The sequence below is a fragment of the Molossus molossus genome, unplaced genomic scaffold (genome assembly GCF_014108415.1).
Source record: "Molossus molossus isolate mMolMol1 unplaced genomic scaffold, mMolMol1.p scaffold_m16_p_20, whole genome shotgun sequence".
Classification (NCBI taxonomy): Eukaryota; Metazoa; Chordata; class Mammalia; order Chiroptera; family Molossidae; genus Molossus; species Molossus molossus.
The window spans coordinates 24,053,656-24,068,376 of NW_023425356.1; the positions used below are offsets into that span (position 1 = coordinate 24,053,656).

The 14,721-nt window shown below is 51.0% G+C and overlaps 2 protein-coding genes across 4 annotated transcripts; one reads left to right on the forward strand and one right to left on the reverse strand.

The window, feature by feature from the left end:
* Positions 1-187: 187 nt before the first annotated feature.
* SHC1 (SHC adaptor protein 1) lies at positions 188-11,012 on the reverse strand. 3 transcript variants are annotated; one of them, XM_036272959.1, is made up of 13 exons: positions 10,783-11,012; positions 6,703-6,870; positions 6,076-6,146; positions 5,484-5,547; positions 5,204-5,323; positions 4,885-4,938; positions 4,648-4,699; positions 4,351-4,477; positions 3,341-3,539; positions 3,191-3,260; positions 2,977-3,111; positions 2,575-2,813; positions 188-1,788 (listed from the first exon to the last, which is right to left on the reverse strand). In XM_036272959.1, exons 2-13 carry the CDS (start codon positions 6,865-6,867, stop codon positions 1,660-1,662), a joined length of 1,425 nt encoding a protein of 474 aa, XP_036128852.1. In that variant the 5' UTR covers positions 6,868-6,870; positions 10,783-11,012; the 3' UTR covers positions 188-1,659. The 3 variants fall into 3 exon arrangements, with proteins under 3 accessions (XP_036128852.1, XP_036128851.1, XP_036128850.1); XM_036272958.1 differs by lacking the exon at positions 10,783-11,012 and having other exon boundaries at positions 2,977-3,108; positions 6,703-7,552; XM_036272957.1 differs by lacking the exon at positions 10,783-11,012 and having other exon boundaries at positions 6,703-7,550.
* A 202-nt stretch (positions 11,013-11,214) lies between these two features.
* CKS1B (CDC28 protein kinase regulatory subunit 1B) lies at positions 11,215-14,721 on the forward strand. The gene is made up of 3 exons (XM_036273003.1): positions 11,215-11,338; positions 13,484-13,611; positions 14,209-14,721. The coding sequence occupies exons 1-3, from the start codon at positions 11,280-11,282 to the stop codon at positions 14,259-14,261; spliced, it is 240 nt and encodes a 79-aa protein (XP_036128896.1). The 5' UTR covers positions 11,215-11,279; the 3' UTR covers positions 14,262-14,721.

The following is a 14,721-nucleotide window of genomic DNA, read 5'->3' on the forward strand; positions in this document are numbered from 1 at the left end:
CCGCCCGGGACCGCGGGCCCCACTGCAAACGCGCACGGTGGTCCCCGAGGTGCCGCCCTGCCGCACCCTCCGGCGCTCCCCAGCGCCCGCGGGCGGCCGCCAGCTCCAGCAAAGCCAGGCGGGTCCCGGCGCCCCAACTCTCCGCCGCGGCGAACAATAGGTAGCGAGAGTGACTGAGAAGCCGAGGTAGAAGAAATACGGACTTTAATGAAGATTCTTTCCCTTTGGTATAAGTGAGACCCGTGGAAACATCCAAACAACAAAAAGGAGGCGAGGGTTCAGGGCAGGGAGGCTTCCACGTCGCTGTGGCCGTCCCAGCCTCCCTGGGAGTCGGCCTCTGGAAGGTGTCAGTCACTGCAGGTTTTAAGTACCCCCCCAACCCCGTGAAACTAACGCTCATTCGGGAGACTTCCCCTTGCCAGCCTTACGATAAGAGGCCCAAGTGTCTCTCATCCTAGCTCACGACAGACTTCTGACTTGGGTCTCTCCTAGAAAAGATAATGCTGCTGACCCCAACTGCCTCACAGGTTGGGGTGAGGAAAATGCCAATAGTTGTAAAAGGGCTTTGAAAAGTCAGAGGTGATGTATAAATGTAATGATTACCATCATTTTGTGCTCAAGAATAAGCCATAGAAAACAAATCAGGAAAGTAAATCTACAGCCTTAAAATATATGCATAAAAAATAAATGCAGTTCCAAATCTACAGATGGTATTTGGAGATTGTCTACTGCTTTGAGTCCCAATGCCCCATCCTGCCTCCAAAAAATCCATCTAGGAGAGCTAACAGTTCAGGAGGCCCAAATTCAGTCATCCCCCCACCACCCTAGCTCGGGGACAGCAGGGAGGATACAGGAGGAAGGGCTACACTTTGGCTGTAGAGTATAACATGCATGCAACATGGAAGGGGTGGGGTGAACATGTATATACAAACCCCTAGGGCCAGGGGCCCCGGCCAGGAGGCACTGAGCAAAGAAGGGAGCCATCTCCCCCCTGGCCGGACGGGGGGCTCTGAAGCAATGTAAAGGTGGCATATGCCCAGGGAGAGGAAAGAGCTGCCACTCCTGCTTCTGTTCTCCTAACCTAAACTGGAGGGGTGCTGAGCAAGGAGAGGACAGGATCCCAGGAGCCAAGGTGTCAGCACCCCTATCCTTGACCTCAGGGGCCTGTGAACTCTTTGCATACAGTATCTTCAGAGCTAGGAGATGGTCAAAGGCACAAAGTTTAAACACTGGGAAGGGAGGGCTATTGAGAGGGGCTGGAGTACCCTGAGCCCAGGGGTAGACCACAGGTGTGATTTGTTCCTCGTTCCCTGGAAGGATGACTGCCTATCACCACAGGACATTTTCCATTACGAGGCACACTGCCCAGGCCTTGAGCATCCGCCTTCTGGAGGAAGCAGGTATCAGGTTGGCACAGTAAAGGCCCTGAAAAGGGGGCCACTCTAGGTTAATACTTTGGTGAGGTTTGGGGAGAAGTAAGATTCTACCCCAGGCTCCTGACTCAAACCCTCTCCCTGAGCTGGATGCTGAACCCAGTGTTCACACTACCCCCAGCTCCTACACAAGGCCAAGCCCACAGAACACTCCAAAGTGAGGTCCTGAGAGTCAAGGAATAGTGGACGGGTTGAAGGGAGTCTTCTGGAAAGCACCTGGGACGGATCATAATTTCCGTTCCACAGGTTGCTGTAGACACAGTTCGCTGCCCGCAGAGATGATGGGTAAGTGATTGTCCATGTGGTAACTGATGAGGTGACTGACACTCTCAAAGCGGTGATCCTTTGTCCGAACCTGGGAAGTGGGAAGAAGAGGGTCGATTCAGGTGAAGAGTCAAATAAGACCTCAGCCCCCAGGTCTGAGAAAGCTGCAATATTCAAAAAGGTTGAGGAAGGAGAAAAAGATGACAGGGGTGGGAAGGCTGTCCATCCTGATCATCGAAGCTTCTCTAGAATAAGAAGCTAGAGATAGCCATGGGAATGGGAAGGTCGTGAACTGGGAAAAGTCCGAGGGGACACCAGAAATTGGGAGGAATATCTACTCCTCCCTTGACCTGGAGGAAAGTGGCAAGTCTCAGCAGAGAATACACAGTACAAAAAGGATGTGGAAAGGAGGGTGAGACTGCTGTAGAAGAGAGATCAAAGTTATAAGAGACGGGGGCAGAGCAGATAAGGAACAGGACACTGGTCTGAACCTCTAGTCTAGAGGAAGGAGGGAGCCCCTAGCTCTGCTTGTAAGAGAAGACGTGGGGTATCTAGCCTGTAACAATCTGACACTGAGCACAACCTCTCCAGGATGGTTACCTTGTCAAAAAAGGGAGCTCAGATAAAATAAGCACCTTCTAGCTCTCCTGAGCATGAAGTAAGCGGATTTGAGAACTGACCAGGACTGAAGGGAACACAGCTCAGGCTTGGGAATGTGAGAAGAGAAGAAACTAAGCCGCTGGAGGGAAATGCCAGGTATCTTAAGAGCAAGGGAGGCCCATATAGAGGTACCCAGCTGAGAAAATCTAAGAAGTAATAAGAGAAAGAACAAGGCTGCACAGGAGGGCACCCCCACCCATACCCCTGCCACACTCACCACACCCTCAGGGTCCACCAGTAGCAAGTGCTTGGGCTGCCCACTTTGCAAGCCAGTGAGGACATATTGGCCAGGTGTGGTCGTGCTTTCCCGCACCAGGAAGTCCCCGTTGAGCTGGAGCAAGGCCTCAGCCTCCCGCCGGCTCAGCTTTCCGTGGAACCAGGGCTCCCCTCGGAGCTGCTCAGCCATGGCAACTGACTGGGGAGGTGGAGGCACCCGAAGGGCATCTTCAAAGGGCTCTGGGGGTGCAGAGAGAGGACTAGGAGAGGTAGCTGGCACAATACATGCCCAGGACCCAGAATCTTCAGGGAAGGGAGTCAGGAAGGAAAGAGCAAATAGGCCAGGGAAGAAAAGGACTTAAGTAGGAAGACAGAGATGCAGAATGGAAAGCAAAGCACTTACTCATGTCAAAGAGGTCTCGAGGCGCACTGCCATTGACAGCAAGACTGGGGGGCCCGGCCCCACCCCCTGCTTGCCGGACCTTGTCCAGGTTCTGGATGTTGACATAGGAAGGATCATCAAAGAGCTCTCTGCCTGCTGAGGATAGGGAGGCTTTCAGTGACCCTAACCCTGCCTCCTGCACCCCTGGCTCTGTCCCTCTCAGCTTCCTCCATACCTGGGCAGGGTGGCAGAGGTGGCATCTGCTTGTGGACTTCTGGGTCTCCCCCAACAGGCTGTCCCACAGGCTGAAGGAACAAAATAAGGTGAGACCAGAGGCCCTAACCAGCCACTCCTATCCCAGTCCACCTCTGTCCAAGCACCTTACCAGCGTAGCTCCCAGGTGGCTGGGGGTCTGGGCACTGGGCAGAGTGGGTCGAGCAGGCCCCGGGGGGGGTCCTTCCCGAAGCCTCATGTCCACCACCCCCCCAAGAGGGGGTTCCTTTCCCGGAAAGTCATTATAGTATTGATGGTCAGGTGGCTCCTCTTCCTCCTCATCCCAAGCTGAACCATCAAAGCCAGCCATCCTAAGAGGAGGAACAGGAGGGAGTATGGAATGTGGGTGGGAGGATGGAGGGAGGGGATCAGAACATTGGCCGTGCATTAGGCTTTCCTTCAGGGTAGGCCCTAGGTTAAGGGTTTTATATGATCATTTCATCCTCTCCACACCCCTATATGGTGAGTAGTATTTCCTTTCCCAGCTTTATAGATGAGGAGAATGAGGGTCAGAGGTGAAAAGATTTATCCACGGTCTCCCAACAAAAGGCGGTTCACCTGAGATGTAAATTCAGATTTGACTTTAAAGTTCATGCCCTTGATCATTACACTGTCTCCTATGAGGGGAACACGGAGCAGCAGGGAGGCGGTGCTCTAGAATATCTTAACTTCCTCTGAATACTCAATGCCTACTGGCCTGAGAGGTAGGGAACTCAGGAAAAGAGCCATCCACCCTCACTCAAACTTTCATTGGCTTCTAGGGGAAGGAAAACAAAGAACTAAGGATGGAGAAACAGGCAAGAAAGAGGGACAGGCCAGAGAGGAGGCAGCTGGGAATGAAAAGCCCATCTACCCGAGATGGGCTGCGACATGATGTCCTGGACTACAGCTCCACAGTGGGCAAATGAGGGAAGAGCTGGCCCTGCAGCAGGCAGGGCCTCAAAAGACTTTCCTGATAGCCACAGGAAACTTAAGAATAGCAGGAAGTGGGAAGCAGGGGCACACAGGTTATTTCCTTCCCTGAACCATTCTGAGCTCAAGCGTGGGAATAGCAGACCTACTTTCCCAAGTCTGGACTGGAGCCCAAGAGCTGGCTGCCCCACACCCTCCTCACCCGCTCACCTGTCATGGGGGGTGACCAGCTTGGGCGGGTTCCTGAGGTATTGTTTGAATCGTAACTCAAAGGCCTGGCCAATGGTGCTGATGACGTCCTGAGCAAGCCCTTCGGGACACTCCAGGATGTGGCAGGCTGGGGGTACAGCAGAGGCTGTCGGTGAGCTCTGAGGCAGAGTTGCTGGGAGGAGGTGAAGACCAGAGCCCTCGTCCTCCTCAGCAGGAGCTCCTGCTTAGCTCCCCTGGGTCCTGCTCACCTGCCTCATGGCCAGCTGGCCCCACCCAGCGCTCCCCACCACGCCTCACCTCTCTGATTCACCGGGTCTTTGGCAACATAGGCGACATACTCAGCTGTGTCCTAGAATGGACAGAATCAGAAGAGGCCAGTTAGCTAAATTTGATAGCCCCACCTCACTTGATCCCTAAGTACCAGGCCTTTTCAGATATCACCTCCATCTAGCATGCCCATTTCTCTGGCCAGTACCTTCCCAATCCCTGTCCCTTACTCTTCTCCCACCACCTTTGCTCTGCTCCCCGACTCACCGGGTCCCCGCCGGACGCAAACGAGATAGACTGCATGTGGTGGTTGGCGATGATCTGAGGGTTCGGGTAGGAGATGGAGAAGGAAGGGAATGACGCATCAGGCAGCCTCAGGCTCCCCTGAGCTTCCCCCACCTCTAACCCAGAGCCTTGGAGACTCAGTCTCATCCTTTTGGCTTCTTACCTCATGTCCTCCTAATCTCCTCCTTCCCTACTAGCCTGCCGCTCCCAAGCCTTCTCTCCTAGTTTCTCACCCTCACAGCCAGGTCCCCACTTAGCCCTCCCATCAGTGTTTCTGGTCCCCCTGCCCAGCCCCATTAACCTGTTTGCAGTCTGCGGCCATGAGGTTGAGGCTGCTGGTGGAGACGGTGAGAGTGATTGGCATTCCAGCAAATTTCAGGTTACTTCTCCCCAGAATGGAACTGAGTGGGCGGCTACAGGTCTAAGGAAGTGCACAAGGGTCTCAGAAGGTGGGGGTTCCCAACACCCAGAAACCCCCACACTCCTGCCTTTTGGCTTTCTCCCCACATGTCCCACACTTGCCTTTGCCCCGCCCCTCCACATCTCCCAGCAGCATCCCTAACCCCAATGACCCCAGGTACCTTTCTCCTTCTTGTAGCCCCCTTAGCACCCGGCACAGCCTCACACACCAGACTGATGGCCTCCCTGGGGAAAAAGGGGTACTCAGACCCAGAGCCCGCCTCTCACAGGCTGGGGCTACCACAGGGTTGGGGGAGGGGAAGGCCAGGCACGACTCCTGGGGCACTCCAGGCTCTTTGTCATGCTGGATTGAATTAAGGGCCTTTAATATTTGATGACACTGAGAGGCTACTTCCTGGCTGATTGGGTTAGGGCCTCAATAGACTGGCCCCACCTCCTTCCAGCTACCAAATGTCCCATTCCCTTCCCAAAGGCAGCAGCAACCTTGCATCTACCCCCCATTTTCTACTCAAGCTCCAGCTGCCAGCTGCCTCTGCCACCTCCTCCCACAACTCCCAAGGCTAGAGGAGTAAGAAAAATCCAGGCCAGAGTTGCCTCTTTTCATTCAGACTTCAGACTCACTCCTCTAACTTTCTCTCAATTCTCTTTACCACCCACAGATAAACTATCACCAGCACCATCACCAAGTGACCCACTCCCCTCCTCCCTTCACTAGCCCCAGGATTCTCCCATTCTGACCCCCTCCCCACTAACCTGGTGACCTGAGTCCGGGTGTTGAAGTCTAGGGCACGCATTGACTGCAGGACCTCCACACAGCCCATGTACTAAGGGAGAAATGGGAGGATCATGAGTCAGCCACCTCCCCCCAATCCCTTCCCAAAGGGTCCTAGGACTTCTCTCCACATGGTTTCTAAGGGAAGTAAAGATGAATAAGTTCTGCCACAGCCCACACATGCAATACAACAGGGAATGAGCAGAGAAGGAAAGGGCAAAGTGGGTGAAACTCACACATCTGGGAAGAGAATTTGGAAAGGAGTGACAGGCATTGGGTGGGATGAAGTGACATCTCTAGAAAGGGGGAGGAGACTGGAGGGAACAATCAAGAGTAACTCATTCCAGCACTTACTAAAGGCCTACCATGGGCTGGGCATTGTGTTAGGCATGGCAAAGTGGGGGTGGGGTGGGGGAGTCACAAGAAGGAAAGGGGGCCCAGGCAGAGCTGGAAGGGCTGCAGAATCAGAGAAGCAGCAAGACAGGTTTAAGAAAAAAGACACTGAAACCAAGGGAGCTGCTGGGGAAGAGCAGGAAGAACAGAGACTCCAGCAAAGCCAGAGTGAGCAGAGGAACTGGAGGGGTCTAGAAGGAAGGATGTTCACTCACCCGAACCAAGTAGGAAACCCCGGGTCCCATGACTTTGTCGTTAGGATGCAGCCAGCCCCGCGTGGGCTTATTGACAAAGCTCCCGTGGCGGGTCCACTCCTCGCCCCCCAGCTGGCCCCCTTCCACCCGAGTCCTGCGCCCGCCGCCTCCACTCAGCTTGTTCATGTCCTGGAGGAGGGGCAAGGGGCCTGAGTCTGGCATGGCTGCCCCTATGATCCCCTCCCCATCCTCGGCCACCCTGCCTGGCTCCCCCTTTGGCCCCGGGCGGCCCCCGGCTGGGTTTGCCAGCTTCAGGTTGCTCATCCGAGGGAAAAAGGAGCACAGGGTAGTGGGACTATCGTCCCTAGGCAGAGGTGGCAGGATGGGCCCCAGGGAAGAGGCTGATGGGGAAGGCAGCTCCTCCGGTGGGGTGGACCCTGAAGCCCCCTCCTCCAGCGATGACAGAGACTCATTCCGTAGTGGGTTGTACTTGGGCTTGGGGGGCAGGAGATCCATGGCTGGAGTGAGAGGGAGGCTGCTGCCCAGCCTGGCCCCCCTGCCTGTCAAGGCAAGGGGGCCAGGCAGGGGGCATTCCCAGGCCCTTAGCCTGATTGGCCCTTTATGGCCCAGGGATCTCAAGAGTCCTGGGAAGGGAGAGGGACAGAAGGTTTGGATTCCTCTGGTTCCCCCAGCTCAGACCCAGACAGTTTCACACCCCATCCCCGCCCAGCGTGGAGCCTCTTCTCTGGCTGAAGGAAGAACGGGCTGGACCTACAGCTGCCTGGCTCCTCCCCAGGGGCGGGGAGCTAAGGGAAGAGACCAATCCTGAAGACAGTGCTGACTCACAGGCTCTGAGGGACTGAGCCCCCACAACTGCCCCAACCTAAAACTCCTGCAGAGGTAAAGCTATCCATGCCCACCCCCACCCTACCCCATACAAACAACGAGTAATCTGGGGAGGAGTAAAGTGGGGGCGGGAGGAAAGGATGGAGAAGTGAGAAGGAAAGGAGGGAGATAAGAGGAGGTCTGGGTCTGGCTCAATCCAAACCGGACAAGGACAGGCCAAAGGGAGCAGGAAGCTGAGGGAGGGTAGGGGAGAATAAGGGAGGAAACAGAGGCAGCTGGGGGTGGAAAAGGGAGGGGATCCCTGAGCTCAGCATTTCCCTTCCTGTTCTGGTTGAACACTCAAATTCCCCCCACCTTCCAGCCCAAGCCCCACCACCACCACCACTATCACACAGTGGGGTGGTAGCCCCATGGAGCCTAGGACATTAGCAATAGCTGCTACAATAGCTGTGGACAAGGGCTAAAGAAATGGGGAAAGGAGCCCTGGCCAGGTGGCTCAGTTGGTTGGAGCGTTGTCCTGTACACCAAAAGGTTGTGGGTTCGATTCCCAGTCAGGGCATGTACCTAGGTTGCAGGTTCAATCTCCGGTCCTGGCACATACAAGAGGCAACTGATTCACATTTCTCTCTCATCAATGTTTCTCTCTCTCTCTCTCTCTCTCTCTCTCTCTCTCCATCCCTCCCCCTTCCTCTTTCTCTAAAATCAATTAAAAAACATATTCTCAGATGAGGATTTTAAAAAAAGAAGAAAATAAATGGGACAAGGAGCCCTGGCTGGGTAGTTCAGCAGCTCAGTTGGTTACAGCATCATTCAGATACACCAAGGCTGAGGTCAGGGAACATACAAGAAGCAACCAATAAATGCATAAGTAAGTCAAACAACAAGCAGATGTCTCTCTCTCTCTCTCTCTCCCTCCCTCCCTCCTTTCGTCTCTCTCTCTAAAATCAATAAATTAAAAAAATAATTTTTTTAAAAAACAGGGAAAGGAAGAAAGTGGTCCCAGTAGATGCAGAGAGGGGCCAAGAGGAAGGGCACAACTGGTGTGAAAAGGGGAGAGGAGCTGAAGCGGAGGGCAGGCAGGTGGCATCTACCATGTCAAGGAGCAGTAGGCCAGAGACGAGCACTGTTCTGCCCCTTTTTCCATAGGCCTAGTTAGTAAAGCCAGCTGTCAAGGGTAGAAGCAGGGCAGGGCACTGGCACTAAGGTCAGGTCCCTCTCCTTTTGCAGTGGTGACTGGTGAGGGCCCATGTATCCACCAGGGGACACAGTTCCTCTCATACTAGGGACAAAGTCTGGCTGGAGGAGGTAGGAGAGTGAAACAGAGACCATGAAGGGATACAGGAGCAGAAAACAAATCTGTGCTAAGCACAGGAGAGAGGAGTGTCAGGAGAAGATAGGCTGAAGCTGGACACAGGGAAACCATCCCAAAACCATTCCTTCCACCCACAGCTTCCTGCCACAACTCTGCTTAAGGGGGCCATAGAGGAAGTTGGAAAAAAACCAAAAAGGAAGTAGTAAAATATATATAACCCCTAAGCTCACCTCAGATTACCTACCCTTAAATTACTTAAAAAGATGCAAATAATCATATGATTATAGTGATTAACAATACCAGCACTTAAAACGTGTTAAATACTATGCTAAGCTCTTTGTCTCTTCTTAGGCCTCATCAGAGGAGAGCTTTGTCATTTCACCCACCACTCCTGAGAAGGAATTCTATTAGTCCATTTCCTAAGGCTCAGCGCTCAGGCATAAAGACCATGAGTAAAGGATTCTGCCATAACCTTACACCCCTGACACTCACAAACACACACCAGGAAGTCTTCATCTTTAGAGATAGGTGTTCTGTAGGAGCCTGCAGCGACCAGAGGCAGGGAATGACCAACAAGCGTGGGCATTTGGTAGAAAAGAAAGAGGAAGTAGGACTCATTCTGCAGAAAGAAAGGGGATTGTCTACTGGGAATCGGGGTGGTTGAGTGTGGGGGAGAACCTGAATGTGCCTTCTCAGACCAGCAGGGAGGAGGCAAGAGCAGCTGGAAGTAGCAGGAAATGTGGAAAGCCTCAGGAATGTTTCCAGAAAGGAAGGTTGGGCAAACGGGACCAGAAGGAATGCCTAGGCAAGAACTCTGATTAGGGGGAGGGTAAGAGCCAGAGACGTGGTGGAGGCTAAGCAGCCCCTTAAAAAAAAAAATCAAACAGAAAAACTTCACTATCACCTACACCCACCCAAGTCACCGTTTTCTGATGGCAGAAAACTTTCGCTCCTATCAGACATCAAATAAATGGCCCTGCTCAAACCCTTTGGTACAGGTATGAGACGTAACAGCTGTTTCTGGGGTAGGTGGGTCCTGGGAAGGGAAACTCAGGGAGTGGGGCCAGAAATCTACCCCAAGTTCAGCCCCCTTTGGAAGAGGGTAAGGGAGAGGAAAAGGGCTGTCTTTATTTTTATTTTTGGTACGTGCCCCTAGCGGGAACCGACCCCAGGACTCTCTGGTCCGCAGGCCCATGCTCCAACCACTAAACCAAACTGGCCAGGCAAAGGGTGTCTTTAATCTCTCCTCAGACTGAGATGGAATTTGGACTTCCCACCTGGCGGAGCCTGCGAAGCTCAGGAAAACTGAGCCCAAGGCCCAAAAGAGAAAAAGGAGAAATTTGAGCAGATAGAGTTTCTACGGTTGAAGACAAAGCTTCTGAAGTGAAGACCTGGGTTCCACAAGGATAAATCTCCTGGGGGGGAGGGGGTAGTCCCCTAGGGCCCTTGCTTTGGAGACTTGTAGGAGGCGAGGCTTCTGGACAATCCGACGTGGGTTAAGAAAGGGGCGGGACTTATAGAGGGGCGGAACCCCTAGAAAGGCGTGGCTTCACGTATTCGAATACTGTTGTTCATCGAGGGGCAGGGTTTTGCCCTTTTGGGAGATAGGCTTTTTGGTAGGCAAGAGTTAGAAGAGAATCGTCGCGCTGAGGCGGAGTTTCGGGGAACTGGAAGGACTAACGTGGGGATTCTTTATAGTAGGGCTTGGAAGCATGTCTAGGGGTGGGGCTTCCAGGAAAGCTGGGCTACAGGGTGGGGTCGGGGACAATACATAGAAAACAAGTCAGGGTTCAGGGAACCCCCCTGAGGCTGGGAGGTGGGACTTCCGGGGAGGGGGTCTCAGGGGGCGGAACTTATAAATAAAGACCGGAAGTGGGGTCCCGGGAGAGGGGTTCCGGGGTGGAGGAGTGGGTCACCTAAGGGGAAAAAAAATCCCAACTCACCAGGGCCTCATGGAGTCTTCGCACCGCACCGCGGGATGATTTGGTTCTTGATCACGCCACTGCCTCCTTGGGTCGCTGCTCCAACTTTCTCCCCGGGCAGGCCTCCCTGGAGAAACTTTATTGCACTCACTTCCGGCCTCTCTAACCCCTGACCCTCTACCCCACCGTCCCTCCTTCACTCGTCCCACTTTCCTGAATCAGCCAATGGAAATGCTAGAACGCTCACAGAAGCCGTTCTAGCCAATAAGAGGCCTATTTTTTACCTACGATCGTTCCTGAGAAACGTAAGACGTGAGCTCCAATGAGGACTGGACGAGAAGCAAATCTAAGCCAATGAGAGGCTTGAAGGTGGAGTTGTCCCGCCTTAAGCCGAAGGGACCAATAGCAAGTGCGGGCGGCGTGTTTGAAAGTGAGGCCAAAGAGGGTGGGCGCGCGTGCTGCTGGGAATTGTTTGGAGGCTGGCGGTGCGGTGCTGACGATCTTCAGGCTGAGCGATCATGTCGCACAAACAAATTTACTATTCGGACAAATACGACGACGAGGAGTTCGAGTACCGGTTAGTGTTGGCGTGGGGGCTATAATGAGGGCGTGTGCTTTGACAAGTGAGGGCACGAGGAGTTAGTAACCAGGACTGAAGAGACAGAATCGGCGCATGCGCCGCAGGTTAACGGGACAGGGTTAATAGTTGAGAGCGTAAAGCGCATGTGCAAAGGGTAGGCGGTGCTAGTAAAAGTAACAATACGGAATCTGGAGTAAACCCTCTTCGGGGAGGTGTAAGTGGGCATGGTCAGTGTTAACAGACTGCTGACCACCTTCATCCCTTGAGGTTCCTGTATAATTCTAAACTTCGTTGAGCAAGTTGAACTTGCTTTCTTAAGACTGCATATTATGGCAACACCATAGAATCGCGGAGCCTACTGGGAAAAGGTGTCAAAGGCGGACCTCGAATTTTTCTCACGTCTTCAGTGCAAGGGGTGTTAGAGCCTGCAAGTCTCTCTAATTCACGGGAAAGGGGCGTGGTTGTCCGGGTTGTTTTAGGAGGGGGGATTCGAGGAAATGGAATGTAATAAAACTGGCCGGGAACATTGAGAAAAGACTTAACATAGACCTAATCGATACCTTTCAGATATTTGAAGGGGATTTGTTTAGGAAACGATTATGGAATGCTCATAGGTTCTACTAAAGTTCAAGGGTAAGCATGGTCTCTGCTTTCAACAAACCTAAAAAAATCTGTGGAAATACAGACAGGCTTCAAAAAGAATGTGATAATTGGTATGATAGAGGTATGTACAGATTGTGATGGGAGTACATAAGTCTTGCCAAGGATGGTGAAGAAAGGAATCCCTACAGAGTCTGCATTTGATAAATCCTGAATTCATAATTCTAGATTAGAGAATTAGGGAAAACAAGAGGGTTCTATAAATGCTGCCATTCCACTAATTGTATTGTGTCATATTTAAAACAACTTCCTAGTTTGTATATTGACCATAAAATGGCAACTTGGCTTGTGTTTCTTCTCTAGCCTAGTACAGGGCTCTGGGCCCTCTGGAGAGCGCCATATATGCTGACAAATACATTAATCATCTATATGCCAGGTCCGTTGAAAAAGATCCCCAGGCCATGCTTGGACCCAATTAACTAATTTTTCCTCAGCTGTTTTTCTCTTCATCTGAACTGAGCTAACTAAAGTTATGTGCTTATAACACATTGCCCGGCTAGTTTCATCCTCTGGAAGATATGTGTCTTGGCAGTGGTATTTAGGTTTAAGAAAGGCTTTTGTTTTGGGGGGGGGGGGGGGGGTTGGGGTCTTTTGTTTTTTGTCTAATTAGGTATTGAAGCCAGTCTTTGTGCCAGGGGCTTATTAGAATGTAAGCTACTTTCAGACATTTAAACTAGAATTATGTTATCTCTAGAAAAAAAATCTCTTACTAATACATTTTCATCTAGCATGATAACGTCTATCTGGGTTAGACCGATTCAAATCAGAGTAATAATTTCTTGGCCATGAAAGGAGACTTATTCTTCGTTATAAAAGCATGGAGTTTCCCAAAAGAAGTCTCATGGCACATCCCCTCAGAGTTAGGAAAATGAAATTGAGAATAGATTTTAAAGGCTAAGACATTGACATTATTTCATCCTTTGTGATGGCTCTTCTACACAGCACTACATAATAGCCTTTCTTCACAAAAGTCACTTCTCTTTCTTACCAACCCTGTTCAAAACCACCCTTAATTATGCCCTGGCCGGTTTGGCTCAGTGGTGGAGCATCGGCCTGCGGACCAGAGAGTCCCGGGTTCGGTTCCCACTAGGGGCACGTACCAAAAAAAAAAAAAAAACACCCTTAAGTATTATGACTACTATGTGTGCTGTGGGGACCCCATTATATTGTTTTTAGGATAATCGGCTAGAAGACTAAGCTCCAGGAAGGCAGAGGCTTTGTATCAACAGTGCCTGGAATTTAGGTGCTCGTTCACTTGAGTTATTTACTAATTTGTACTTTTTAATATACTTTTGTGAGGATTTACTTAAGTTGGCCTTTATTTCTAGCTGCCTGTACCCCACAATAAGATAATATAAACTCCTTGCCATCAGAAACTGTTTCTCTTTTCTTTCCTCTCTTGGCTTTGTATGCAGGCTCTTGCCTAACAGACTGTACCCAGTACTGACACACATTCCCTACCTTCCCATGTTTCTGTTACAGGCATGTTATGTTGCCCAAGGACATAGCCAAGTTGGTCCCTAAAACCCATTTGATGTCTGAATCTGAATGGAGGAATCTTGGTGTTCAACAAAGTCAGGGATGGGTCCATTATATGATCCATGAACCAGGTCAGTGCAATGGCTGAAAGAACCAGGTAGGGCTGCTTCACAGAGGAAATGATAGATCACATAACCCAAAGAAATAAGGGAAAGGTGGGGGCGGTTTACTGGTTTCTTACCCCACAAGTCACCTAGAAAAACTGGAGTGACCAAAAATAAGAATAAAATATATGGGAAGTTCAGAGACAGCCTGTCAATGAAAAACCTCCTTTAATATCTAATTCAGAGGGTACTCTCTTTTCAAGGCCACATATACCCTGGGAGAGAGATTATGGTACCTACTTCTCCATCAAAATTCTTGGATGTGTTCCAAATAAGCCAAAGAAAGTATATTTCCTGATAAGACAGCAGACACCAAGCTGTCAGGCAAAACTAATAAAAGAACACCCTGGGGCTTGACAAACATAGCAAAAGAACTGATATTAACAATTCTGTACTTGGCAGACAGGCCAGGTTTATGGGACTGCTTCTAAGGCCATATGCTTAAATGCTAATTTAGTTATTAAGATCTGGGTGGGTAATGGCTGGGAAATGGGAGTGGGGTACCTTATAGACCATGCATAGAATGGTGTCAGTTTGTCTCTTAGATTTCACTCATTCTTTCAGAACCTCACATCTTGCTGTTCCGGCGGCCACTGCCCAAGAAGCCAAAGAAATGAAGCTGGCAAGCCACTATTCAGCCTCTAGCTTTACACAGCTGTCCTCACTTGCTGACATCTTTCTGATAACATTATGTTGCCTTCTTGTTTCTCACTTTGATATTTAAAGGATGTTTAAAATACTGTTTGAAATGTGCTGGTGACTGCTTTGCTTCTTGAGCAGAGCCAATAGCAGCATGGCCCAGCCAGAAGAGTGCTCTTTGGGCTGCAGCCTCTGCTGAGTGTGACCCCAGAAACCATGGTGAGCTCTGTATCCAGAACACACTTCGCAGATGGAGGAAGCATCTGAGAATAAGACCATGGCTGTTACAGGGATTGTATAAACTTGCTTTTTGTTATTTTCCAGCCAAGAGTATGTATGGTGATTTACGTTTCATTGTTTTGGAAACTTTCCATTTTATTCAAGAACCCTGTTTCATGTTAAAAGCCTTGATTAAAGAGGAAGTTTTTTATAATCTAA